Source organism: Podarcis pityusensis, assembly GCF_964106645.2.
Source record: "Podarcis pityusensis genome assembly, chromosome: 3".
NCBI lineage: Eukaryota > Metazoa > Chordata > Lepidosauria > Squamata > Lacertidae > Podarcis > Podarcis pityusensis.
The window spans coordinates 4,292,412-4,305,526 of NC_138026.1; the positions used below are offsets into that span (position 1 = coordinate 4,292,412).

At 42.8% G+C, this 13,115-nt stretch overlaps 1 protein-coding gene across 3 annotated transcripts in view; it reads right to left on the reverse strand.

Annotated features, from left to right (window-relative positions):
* The window catches only part of PKHD1 (PKHD1 ciliary IPT domain containing fibrocystin/polyductin), a 239,609-nt gene that overhangs the window by 12,726 nt on the left and 213,768 nt on the right, over positions 1–13,115 (reverse strand). For all 3 annotated transcript variants that reach the window (XM_080997326.1, XM_080997327.1, XM_080997328.1), the window contains 2 exons: positions 6,475–6,610; positions 4,379–4,466 (listed from right to left, as the gene is read on the reverse strand). In XM_080997326.1, the coding sequence (XP_080853452.1) occupies positions 4,379–4,466; positions 6,475–6,610 (224 nt within the window). The remainder of the gene's footprint in view (positions 1–4,378; positions 4,467–6,474; positions 6,611–13,115) is intronic.

Consider the following 13,115-nt stretch of genomic DNA (forward strand, 5'->3'; position numbering starts at 1 on the left):
CATTACATAGCCGGAAAATATTCTTTCCTAAAACAGCAGGACTGGGCCAAAGACTAATCAGATCATGTCACAGAAGTATCAGTAGGAGCTTTTCACACTACTTTGTGCTGTTTCCCAATAAAAATTCACCTGTTCCCTTAGACAGACAGCAATGAGCTTTTTCAGTGGCTGCTCCCTATTTGTGGAATGATCTCCACCTCAGATCCTCATTGTCCGCTTTTAGATGCCAGGCTAAGGCATTCCTGTTCCAGGCCTTTGATAGCTAATTTGGACCATCCTATACTATGATTCCTGGCCTCTCTGTGGTGTACATTTTAAGTTGGATGGGGTAGGATTTATCCTTTTTATAATACTGTTGGATAAGCACTTTTAGATAATTTGTCTTTTACTGACTTTCCTGATGCATTGTTTTTAAATGTTTGTAAGCATTATGTTTTTATGGGTTTGCAAGTTACCTTGAGACATTTTTGTTGTTATTGCAGAAAGTGCTGAATTGTAGTCCCTTTTAACTCTGCAACTCTATGATTTCCCTGCTTGCCAGCTAGGCACCTGTATTAAGCCTCTTTCATGGAACTTTTTGACAGAGCATCTAAGTGCCTTGACTACTGATAACGTTCTCAGTTTACTGTAATGCTAGCTTTCCAGGCTGCAACACTGGAAGGTTTTATAGCTGCCATTTCAAGTCTATGATGAACCCTGGAGTAACATACTGTATTCTTGAAAGGAGAGTCTCTCAGCTTTCTGGCACATATGCTTCAAATACCAGAATATTATGGATATATATGGTGCTCGTCACAAAGACCTCCAAAGCAAGCTGGTATTTAACGCTGGAGCGAGCTAATTTGGAGCTAAACTGCTTTGTGAGAGGCAGTTTGGCTGCTGTCAAACCAAGCAGTCTGAATACGTGTGGCAGACACATTCTCCTTAAATGCTGCTAACAATGATCACAATGATCACGTTTGTCAAAGGAATAAACACAGCAAATGATTACGCAGCGAACATCTGCAGAGCACACGTCTGTCGTTCTTGGAGTTTATTGACTATTAATTTGATGTATGTTTCTTTTAAAGAATGCATAATGCCTTTTTCTCTTCAGTGACTGTCCTTTATTTGAGCCTTCTTCCATCTTCTATTAGTTTGCTTCTTTCTTTCTTTATATTTCTCCTTTCATGGCTTAATTAATTTTGGGTCAGAGAGAAAAATAAGGTTGTTTCATAACTCACAAAGATATATTTCAACAGCTGAACTTTTACAATGAAGGGTAACACAAAGCAGCTCAGAAGATCACATATAAACTCTTCCTTTCCATTTGTTTTGGTTGTTTTCAAAGCCATTGGCAAATTATTAGATCCCCAAATAAGGCAGCTGTCCTGGGCAAACGGGCCAGGTGGTTACCATTATCTAACAGTAGACAAATGCCCACTCTGTGGAACAAGCATTGCTACTGATGTCATCAGTGAGCATGTAAATCAGAATTACCTCATTGGCTTCCTTGGAGCTATGCCAATTTAAACCAGCAGAGCGACTGCCCAGGTTAATGTCAGCCACAGCAATGAGTCCATTACCTTCATCGCTTAAAAGACTGCAAGGGGGCCACGAGGGTCATTAAGTCCATAATTGAAAGACATTTGCACAGTGAATTCCTTTGCTCTGTTCTCAGCCAACCGTGCCTACCTGCGTGAGCTGTGCTACAACCCCTGGAAAGATATATTTAGCATGATCAGGGTTCATACGTGCAAAGCTCAGCTGTGACTTCAAATTGGCACACGGTGGGAAGCTTCTCACAACTGATAGTTTGTTTGCTCCCCTGTTTCCAATAGTTCAGTGGGCACAGGTGGTGCCCCTCTCTGCCTTAGAGCCTTGGACCCTGAGAAGCAGAAATGCCTCAGATTCTTCAGTGCATTATTTGTACAAAGGCTCCACAATCCTAGGATAGTCCTAATTAAGCAACCTCTCCGTTTCTGTCCTGTTATATGCAAGTCACAGAAATCACTGCTGTGTCATCCAAATGCTTTCGAAAGCCTGTTCATTTCTTTGGGTGGTGATTCACATGCACCTACTCTTACATGGGAATAATTCTGAAGTCCACTTAATTCTCTTTAAAATTAAAAAATTAAAAATGCACTATTTGTCATTCTCTGGAATAATATATTTGTATACCGCTTGCTTCAAATCCCAGGTTATTATGGATAAGGAGGTCACATAGACCTCCAGAACAAGCTCATGTATAATGGAGCAATACAATATATTTGCAGTACAAAGTGTTTTACAAGTTTGAATCTTGTTTGTCCTTGTAACTAACTGATCTGAGATAGGCACTTTATGGCCAAATTTTATCAAAGGGGAACAGAGGTTGAGGGACAGTGGCTTACCAAAAATCAACTGGTGTCTGACCTCAGCTAGTATTCAGAAAAGCATCATTCGTAGGACTACATCACATCAGAATGCAGGTGTCTGAAGGCTCTGCCACGAGTTGTTGTTTTTTTTAAAAAAACCTTGCACATAGGTCCTTCTCCTAGGCCTGCTAGCTTCAAAGGCAGAAAATTTCTGACATGGAGAAACATTTGATCATGCAATTTTCCATTTGTTTCTAAAACTGTAGGGATCCAGAAAAACAATATCACGTGCTATTCTGAATGTGAAAATTATCTCTGAGATGGCACTGACTTCAGAGATCTGAATCTGTTAGGGAAGTTTATAAATATTTTGCCCTTTCTGATTTTGGAACTTCAAATGTAACTTGTGTAGCCAGAACAAATAAATCCTTGGGGTGACAGTCAACTAAGTGTTACTCAGAGCAGACCCATTGAAATTAACGGACCTTACTTAATTATATTCATCAATTCCGGCGACTGTACCCTGAGTAAAACTAAAACGAAGACCACCACAGTCAGCAAGTAACTTGAGCAACGGTTGAAAGGTCACACTCTGATGTTCTGCCATGTGAGGCAACGGGCTCCTCCAAAGTATCCATAGCAAGCAACAGAGGCGTGGGCAGAGTTCTGTTGTGATGCATCCCAGTTGTTCATTTCTGCCTTGTCTCTTCTCACACGAGACTCAGCAGTCCAGGTGCATAAGGAGAGGATTCTATGGAGGGAGGAGGGAGCTTGTGAAGGCCACATCTGAAACACCTGGGACCTGTACACCTGGTGAAGAGGATGCGGCCACAACAGCGCATGCCTCTCTCTAGCACCCTCTCTCCCTCCAGTTGCGGTATCTGCTGCCACCAGATAAGACATCAGTTATTTACCAGGCTGCCCCTTATCAAACAGCCTCCCCAGAGTTCCCTGGGGTCTCTCTGAAGCCTCCTTAAGTTTAAAGCTCTAGGCCTCAGCATGTTTTGATAAAGCTGAGACCAGCAGGGTTTATCTAACACGAATTTAGTTTCCTAAGATAAGAAAGACATGCAAATGTTACAGAGATGGAAATGTGATGCTCAAAAGGACGGAAACCCAAAATGTACCCTTTGGAGCAAAAACAAATCAAAACTGGATAAACAATCCCTAACTCACCAGGCTCTTAGCAGGACCAGCCCTGTCTGCCGTATCTGTATTTATAGATCTCCCTTGTCAATCATGTGTTCCTCTCCTCAGGTTACAGATTCAAGGAAGTTTGGAGCTTTTCCTTTCCCCACCTCCAGAAAAGGGATGTGCCATCCTGCACATACATGGTGACAATGCCTTGGGGCATAGTTAGTTAACCCTACAATCCCCACATGAACGGACCAGAGAGACAGGTATCTTTTTGCCATATGCAGCAAGACATACATGCAAGATACACATTTCCGTAATGTACACAAGCATATACATAAGAAGCCCAGAACTATAAAGCCATTCTTTCACAGTTAACTATATTTTTGTGTATAAGGATGTTGCTTGGATCAGGTGCTCTGCTGGTGCTCATGTGAAATCCCCCCCCCCCCAAAAAAAATTCAGCCAGAACTCACCAGAACTCAGTTCCGGCACCTCTCAGGTGGGTGCCATTACCATTCTAAGAGAATGAGGGAGATGTTCACATAGAAAAATAGCACTGCCTAAAATACACTCCTTTTAACATTCTTCACATACAGTGGTACCTCGGGTTAAGTACTTAATTCGTTCCAGAGGTCCATACTTAACCTGAAACTGTTCTTAACCTGAAGCACCACTTTAGCTAATGGGGCCTCCTGCTGCTGCTGCGCCACCGGAGCACAATTTCTGTTCTCATCCTGAAGCAAAGTTCTTAACCTGAAGCACTATTTCTGGGTTAGCAGAGTCTGTAACCTGAAGCGTATGTAACCTGAAGCGTATGTAACCTGAGGTACCACTGTATTTGTGAGCAGCATGGCCCCACGCTGCCTATAATGGAACCTCAGAGGTGCTTAGAAATAGGTCCAAACCTTTCAGCACAGCCTCTGGACTGTCTTTCAGAAAGGCTGTCACAACCCACGGTTTGGAGGGGAAGCCTACTGTGGCCACTCTTCGACCCTACGGAAATAAAAAGAAACATAGTGTGTTGTTGTTAGTCACCACTGTTTTTCCTAATGGGGGGGATGATGATGTTGACAATGATTTCTTACCCCATCTTTCAACCCAGGGCAGGTTGTAAGAATTTAAAAACGCAATATTAAAATTAGTTAAAACAAGTTGCGGTCAAGTGGTGACCACAAAAATGCTATAAAATATTGGAAAACCACACTGATGGTTCATTGAGGAGATGGTTCAGGAAGGTTTCAACCTCAGTTGCGTTTCTTCTTCTCTTGTCTGCCACAGCTGATCCATAAAAGAGCAATTGTATTAAAAGGACCCATTTATGCTGTTCATCTTCACCAGCTAGCCATGTAATATCTGATTAATGATCTCCCCCTTCCTGTAAAAATAGGAAGAAATGGTCTGAGTGATGTCTCATTCAAGCAGACTCTGAAATGGGCTCAGGTCCCTTGAAGAGTCATCTGTCTTGCTCCATCCTTCATCCTGCCTGTTGCTTCAGGCAGGGAAAAAGCTATTGCTTCCACTGTTCTATGGCAGGTGTGGGGAATGCTGGGCTCTCCAGATGTTGCTGAAATCCAGCTCCCATCAGCCCTGGCCATTGCCCTTACTTGCTGGGGCTGTTTGGAGTTCTAGCCCAGCAACATCTGGCGGCCAGAGGTTCCCCACACCTGTTCTAGGAGGACTGTCAGGGTGATGCTTTGATGTGACTTCCTTTCACATAAGCAATGGAAGTGCCACTGGCCTTGAAGAGAGCCATGGGCATAGCCAAGGGGGGGCAGGTGGCAGCTGCCCCTGCCCCAATCAAGTAAAATAATAGAAATACTTAACTAACTGGCCAATCACGTTGGTTCTGCCCCCTAACAAAAGTCCTGCTCCCCTAACAAAAAACCTGGCTATGCCCATCAACAGAGCCTACCGCTATTGAAATATACAAAGGGGGGGGGAGGGATCTCAGAAATCAGCAATTGGAGAGGAAGTGAAGATAAGGGCAGTTCAAATCTACCCCTTTTCCTGATTAAGATGTCCCACTGTCCATCTCTAGTTCCTGAAAAGGGCTGCTCACCGAATACAGTTCAGATCCCAATGCAGCAATTCAGAAAAAAATTATTATTATTATTATTATTATTAGTATCATCATCATCATCATCATCATCATTTCTATACCACCCTTCATCCAAAAATCACAGAGAGGCTTACAATACAAAAATGCAAAAATACATGTCATTGAAACTTTGCTTCAGGAAAACAAAAGTTGTGTGTCTCCCCATTCACTATTACTGAAAGCAAAGAAGTCTATAACTCCTTTACCACTTGCACTAGAATGTTTCCAAGGAATAGGTGCAGGACGTTTTCTGTAAGCATGGCCTTTACAGTTTAATGGAGATTTTTAAAAGATTTGCTTCTCCTCCCCCCCCCCCCCACTTGTCAGAAATGTATATGAAAACAATATACATTATAGAAGTGCCTTTAAGTAATTAATCTAATAAATTTCAGAAAGATAGACAGGGTTTTTTTCTGCAGCACATATTTAAAGTTGATTATAGGGAAAGGAAAATCTAAAAAGGATCTTGCTTACCTCCCTGCAATTTAGGAAAATGGTGGTGTTTTGGTTTTTAAAAATGAAAATAGCATGTATTACACGTTTGTCACTGCAAAATTTCAGAAGGATTGGTGCATGAATTAAAGTCTGTGGATTCATGGATATTTTCTTTGCTCAATGGACATCAAATTCTGTGATACAATGCATTAAACTTCAAAGACACTAAAATGCAAGTTGCAATCTTGTGCACCATTATTCATGTGTGTTTTTATTTATGTGAAAAGGGCTGCCATTTCTGATATTTCTCTTTCAGCAACCAATATTTAAAAGACTACATTTTCACATTCACCTATAAAATGAAAGGATGGGGTATTAGGATTATGTTTTACATTGGACATTTAAATCTAGCAGTCCTGCATACAGGATATACCCTTATCCCAAATGCGCCTTCTTATAATTCCATACCTGCTTATCCAGGAAGATGACCTGTGGTTGCCTGGGAAGGGGGCTTTCCATCACCCCATTAGCGGGCTGGATCCGGACAGAGATGTTATAAGGCCTGACATAGAGGCAACTTCCTGGAGTCTGGCTGCTTCCATTTCTTGAACATGGAAAAATGTTAAGAGGAAAAGAAACCACCATTACTGGCTATTCATTCAGAATACATCTGGAACCATCACTGGGCACATCGGTGAGAGAATTTCTACCCATATGGCTAGTTTTATGGAATCTACCAGTTTCCCTGGGACACGGGTGGCACTGTGGGTTAAACTACAGAGCCTAGGACTTGCCGATCAGAAGGTTGGCGGTTCGAATCCCCACAACGGGTTGAGCTCCCATTGCTCGGTCCCTGCTCCTGCCAACCTAGCAGTTCGAAAGCACCTCAAAGTGCAAGTAGATAAATAGGTACCGCTCCGGCGGGAAGGTAAACGGCGTTTCCGTGCGCTGCTCTGGTTCGCCAGAAGCGGCTTAGTCATGCTGGCCACATGACCCGGAAGCTGTACGCCGGCTCCCTCAGCCAATAAAGTGAGATGAGCGCCGCAACGCTAGAGTCGGCCACAACTGGACCTAATGGTCAGGGGTCCCTTTACCTTTACCAGTTTCCCTAATCCTAACAGGTTAGTACAGTAAATCCTCTGTGCTCTCTGCTCTATAGCACAGGGAATAATTCAAAGATGGTGCCTGCAAATATGTGCACTGTATCTTTAACTACACTATGGTCCTTTACTTTTCAAATTCTCTGTGCAGGTAGGCTCCTCCTTAAACTTTTACTTCCAAGAGTAAAAATTGAATTCAAACACCTGGGATTATTTGAATGCATGGGAGAAGGAACTTCATTCTGAGCCCATGCAGCCCGACTTCCTTCTCAATGCTTTGTGTCATTATGCTTATTACCGTATATATGCTTCTAAACCACTGCTACAAGGTGATGACTTGGGGTTTGATATTGCCTCAAAATGAAAGTATAAAAACCATTTATTTTTATCTCCTGGTGTTTGCTTTAAGGTGTTGTACAAACAATGCATTTATTGAGAGCCTATTCACTTTGGTTTAACTCAATTTCTTTAACAGGTTTCTCTGAATTCTAAAGGCACTCTGGGCTTTGCAAAGCTTTTGCCTTTGCAAACGATGCTAGGAAGGAAAAGGAAAAGTGGCTGATTTCAAAGCTAATAGTCTATGTTGCCTTCTAATACTGCTAATCTGAAATAACGCACAGGGACTGAGAAGTGGATTGTAGAAAATTAGTGGGAATATTTTCACTAGGCTTATATACTTTACCTAGGAAAAGACCCTGATGTTGGGAAAGATGGAGGGCACAAGGAGAAGGGGACGACAGAGGATGAGTTTGATCAAGCTGCGGGAGGCAGTGGAAGACAGGAGTGCCTGGCATGCTCTGGTCCATGGGGTCACAAAGAATCGGACACGACTAAATGATTAAACAACAACATCACGATATACTCTACCTAAGCAGGAAAACTATTCTTATCAGTGCTAGCAATAAATGTAAAAGAATGACCTCACTGGGCATAACTGGTAGGATCAACATGTACAGTATGTGTTCTGCCAGACCTCAGTAAAGGTTACAAGCTCACAGTTTCCAGGCCTGCTGCTCCCACCAGAAAGAACAAGTCTTGTGGACAGAGCTTATTAAAGCCTAGACTGACTGGTTTTTCTCTTGGAGAGCCATCCCTGATTGGAAGTGTCAATCACAGAACTCCACTCCTCTGCCTCTCTGTTTTTTGTGTTTTCCATTTATGAAAAGGTTGGAGGAAGTTCTAAAATTGGACTAAATATCCCAAACAAGAAAACAATTTCTAGAAACCCTCCTGAGTTTTCAAAGTGGCTCCAAAGCCTCAAAGCCTGCTAACTTTGCTTTGGGTTTTGAGGCAGTCAAAAATATATTTGAGACGGGGATGGTTGCTTCCTCAGAGGTGAATTCACAAACCTAGCACAGCTCAGACTTCATGCATCCAGTAAATGGGCATCAGGCTGCAAAACTTTGTACCATAATAAATCTGTTAGTTTAACTCTAAGGTGCCACAAGAAGGCTGTTGTTAAGAATTTTGTTACTTTTTCCATGTCATAACATAATAGAATCATAGAATCATAGAGCTGGAAGGGACCATCTAGTCCAACCGTCTTTAATGCGTCTTTAATGCAGAAATCTTAACTAAAGTGTCCATGACAGATGGCCATCCAACCTCTGCTTAAAAAAAACCTAATGGGATCACCTCATGAGGGAGACTGTTTCACTGTGTATATGTGTGTGTGTGTATGCTTTTTCTAGGGACCTGGGTGGCGCTGTGGTCTAAACCACTGAGCCTTGGGCTTGCCAATCGGAAGGTCAGCGGTTCGAATCCCCACAACAGGGTGAGCTCCCGTTTCTCAGTCCCTGCTCCTGCCAACCTAGCAGTTCGAAAGCATGTCAAAGTGCAAGTAGATAAATAGGTACTGCTCCGGCGGAAAGGTAAATGGCGTTTCCGTGCACTGCTCTGGTTCGCCAGAAGTGGCTTAGTCACGCTGGCCACATGACCCAGAAAAACTGTCTGTGGACAAACGTCGGCCCCCTTGGCCAGTAAAGGGAGATGAGCACTGCAACCCCGGAGTTGTCCGCAACTGGACTTAACTGTCAGGGGTCCTTTACCTTTTTATGCTTTTTCTACACATTTTGCTCCCAAGTTAAACCTTGCTTGCTAAATAGCGGAAAGAACTTGCTTTCCTGCAGGACATTGTCAATGTCTAAAATAACTGGTTGCGCCAAAGGGGAAAGAAAATGCTCCCTTCAAAGGCAGAATGTATTGCCATTCTGCCAAGCGTTTTGGTTCATGGGAACCTAAAGATTCCTCCCTGTAGCATTGGTAAAAGAACATGCAGGCTTGCTGCTTTCCTGCTGAGCAATATCAGGAGGTAAGCAGGTTAGCTTGTCAGTTCCCTTAAGGAGAAATGGGGAAGTTCACAACACCCAGGAAGAGCAGGCCCTGTGGGGAAACTATAAAGAGGTTACGCAACAGGGGATCGCAAACGCAGACCGGCTGAACATACTGAGATCCACAGGAGAGCAGACCCTTGTGCCAAAATAGGATGTGTGTTAGGGAAGAAACCTGTACAGATCTGTTGGTAAAATACAAAGGAGCTTAATCATTTGCAGTTAGTTTTATGAATAGCGGAGGAGGACTGGGAGAAGACATCGTGGGTGGTTTTTGTGTGCACCGCAATTTTGAGCACTGTAGGGTCTCTGTGTGTGTCTAGGTTTGAGAGAAGTACTGAGGTTTTGCATTCCTGTTTTTCTTTAGCTTTAAAAATGCTGTGTGTGTGTGCGTTTGTTTGGTTACTGTGAGAACAGGCTGCTGGGGGGAAAGGGCTTTTGGTGATTATACTTTGTACTGTTGATACAAAGGATACCTGTTATGCGGTGTTTGAAGTGCCAACTGTTTCTTTGCAAAGGAGGAGAATACCAGAACAGGTGAAAAGAGCACTTTTCTCCCAGCAGAGGAGCAATTGCAGCAAAGTAAGACACCACTCAGTTTAGTTACTATACTGCAGGTGTTAAACCCTTTGTGAAACAGCCATGCTTAAAAGTACCTTTGCGAAGGGAGTTGGTGAGAAAGCCAGGCCCTGCCATTGGCCAAGACCTGTGACTTCTTAGCAGCCCCAGCAGGTCTAGTGGGTAACAACATCTGCATTGTTTGCTTAGAAATCTTCCCTAGGCTACTGAGCTTCTATACTGTGTCACAAATGGCTCAGCTCCCCTAGTAAAAATCTTTCCCTACCTCTGACTCCCAAGAGTTTTCTGACATTTCAGTGGGTGCCCTATGGTTGCCAATAGCAACCAGCAGGTCCTTTCTACAGCCCCCAAGCACCACGTTTCAACCACACTATATATTGTGCAGATTAATGAAACCAAGGCTTACATTATTAATTATAACCATAAATATTCGACCCTTTCCTTACCTGAACTGTGAATGGTTAAGGACTGAAACTAGGCAGTCCTCTAATTCACTTCTTAGGTTTAGCACCTGGGGAATAGTATCGTGTGAAAAGTAAACAGCATTGTGTTGCAGGACAGACCCAGCGGACGGGCTGTTTCAGCATATCCCAAGGTAATACCACTTTAAGCTCCATATAAACTCTTAACAGCTTCTATCCTAAAACTAGACCGTAGGTGGTAGAGTTTTTTACGATATGTTATAATAGTGCAATAAATCTGTTAGCTTAAAATCGAATCTCCGTGGCCTTTTAGAGAAATCATCATTAAATGCAAAGCCCTCTTAATGATGCCATCCCGGTGAAATTGTTTAATCTGCAAAGGGGGTGAAAGGTCACCAAATGAATTTTTTATAATACATCAACTTGACACGCAATAGGGAAAACTGTAATAGATAAAAGCAAAGGAAAAGGGCACTGTCTTCTTCTGATAGGTCAATAGCAGCCAAGAGAGTCACTCATCCACTTTCCCTTCACTGCTGTGCTCCTTTCCCATTTAATATGGACACCCAATTAATACCTCAGCACCATAGACAACCTCATTTTAGGTGAATTATAGCAATTCCTTCCCCCTTCTCTGAAATGAAAGTGATCACAATACATCATAGCATTGCACGAATTAACGTTAATTGATTCCAGTTACCAAGCATCGATGGGCCACTTCTATAACCTGGGCCTTATTGGGAGCTGGAAGGGATGGAAGCAAGATTAGATTGCAATGTCCGTTGCTTTGGCGACGGAAGTCACCTGACACCTTGTTAGGTGGTTTGTACGGTTCTATTGCAAACCCCAGTGGGGTCGTCAGTAAACTGGAGTGATGTCCAAACATCATTACAAGCTGCTTCGATATTAAAGCGAAGGGATTAACACCTTATTGCAAGCAACCTGGATTTGTCACTGTGCTGTCGTTATCCAATTTCTAGCTGATAATGTGACTATGGCCTGTGGGCACAAGGTCCTCCAGCTAAAAGGAAAGTATAAAAAACATCCAACCTGCCCAACAGCTAAAGTCGTTTAACCCCTCACCTGCTGTGCTTCCTGCAGATGAGCTATGGTGTTTGTTTGTTTGTAAACTATATTAAAACAGTGGGCAATGGCAAAAATGGGGTGGAAAAACTTCCACATTCTGGGGCCTAATTCTTCTCTACCAGGTAGTTATTTTCTGTCAGCTCAGATACTCGTTGTAGTGAACAAAGACAAAACCCCACTTTTCATAGGCTTAATTTATGTTGATGTTAATACATAGTGACTTTTGAAATGGATTTTCAGTGCACTGAAACAGTCTTACAAATGCCTGCAAAGTTCTCATAACACAACACCTCCTGGCCATGCCTGAATTTTGAATATTTTCCAGGAGATGGTTTTGTCCTCCTACATGATGCCCAAAATCTCCCTGACACAGTGCATATGGAAGGCATTGAGGTGTCACTCCTGGCAGGCGTAAGTTGCCAGTGACTCATTTGCATAAAGCAGTGTGCTCAACAAAAGCTTGGTAGACCTTCATCTTGGTAGTGGCCGTTAGCATCACGTTCTCCCATACCTTTTAGAGACGTGAGCCATTGTACAGCTGCCTTGCCAATACACTTGCCCAGCTCAGCATTGATGGAGAAATTGCTGGTTATGGTGTGACCTAGGTAGACAGAATTGTCTACCTCAAGCGTGTGCTTACCATTGCTGATGCTGGCAATGTCCTGACCCAGAATGTTGGTCTTTTTCTTGTTTGTTGTGGAAAGGTGGGAATCTGCTCTATTACTTGTGTGTGTGCGAGAGAGAGAGAGAGAGAGAGAGAGAGAGAGAGAGAGACTGCTAGAATTCCCGGTGAAACTCATTGCTAAACATGGCGCTAAATTTTTCTTCAACTGAGTTGCCTTTGATTAGGTATGTTTGTTTTCCAGGGCAGAACATTGGAAAGAAGGAGCAATGGTTTTTGTTTGCTTGTTTTGTTTTCTACTAGAATTTAGGGACCTAAAACACGCAATAATTAGACCAGATTAATATTGGTTGAAGCCTTGGAGCTGTATTAATTGTTGGGGTGTTGCAGAAAAACATGGCCCTTCACAGAACAAAGATAGATAATTTGATTAAAGGAACCAAAATTTGATGTCTATGATGCAAGCACTATTTTATATCTCTTTCTATGCCTTCACAACAGCCATGTAGAAGGCAGAATGTCAACAAAGATAAGTGCGCACAGTTTTCTCTGTGTTTTGTTTATCAGGGTTGTTTGAATGTATGATGTGCTTGCCTTTAATCCCTGATATGCTGCCCCTTCATCTCTGATATGATTCAATAGTTTAGGTTGTTTTTAGTAGTCCAGTGCATGGCAAGATGGGAAAGACAACACACACACCCTCAAGAACAATTTGAGCTGCCTGCACAGCTCCCACTACATTTCTCAGGGTCTGCTGCCACACCTCCTGCACGTTCCTGACTCTTCCTTTTGTGCCCATCTTCTGACTTGGTCAGTCCAGCAGCTGCTATAGAATCAGAGAGCTAGCTCAGAATTATTGCTTGCATTGATGCTGCTGTGGCAGCCGTCACAGTGGGAGAAATATGTTAATTTTCATTCTGTGGGTCTTGTATTTACAGGTCTCACCCTAGTGAGATAAGTGGATTTCCAT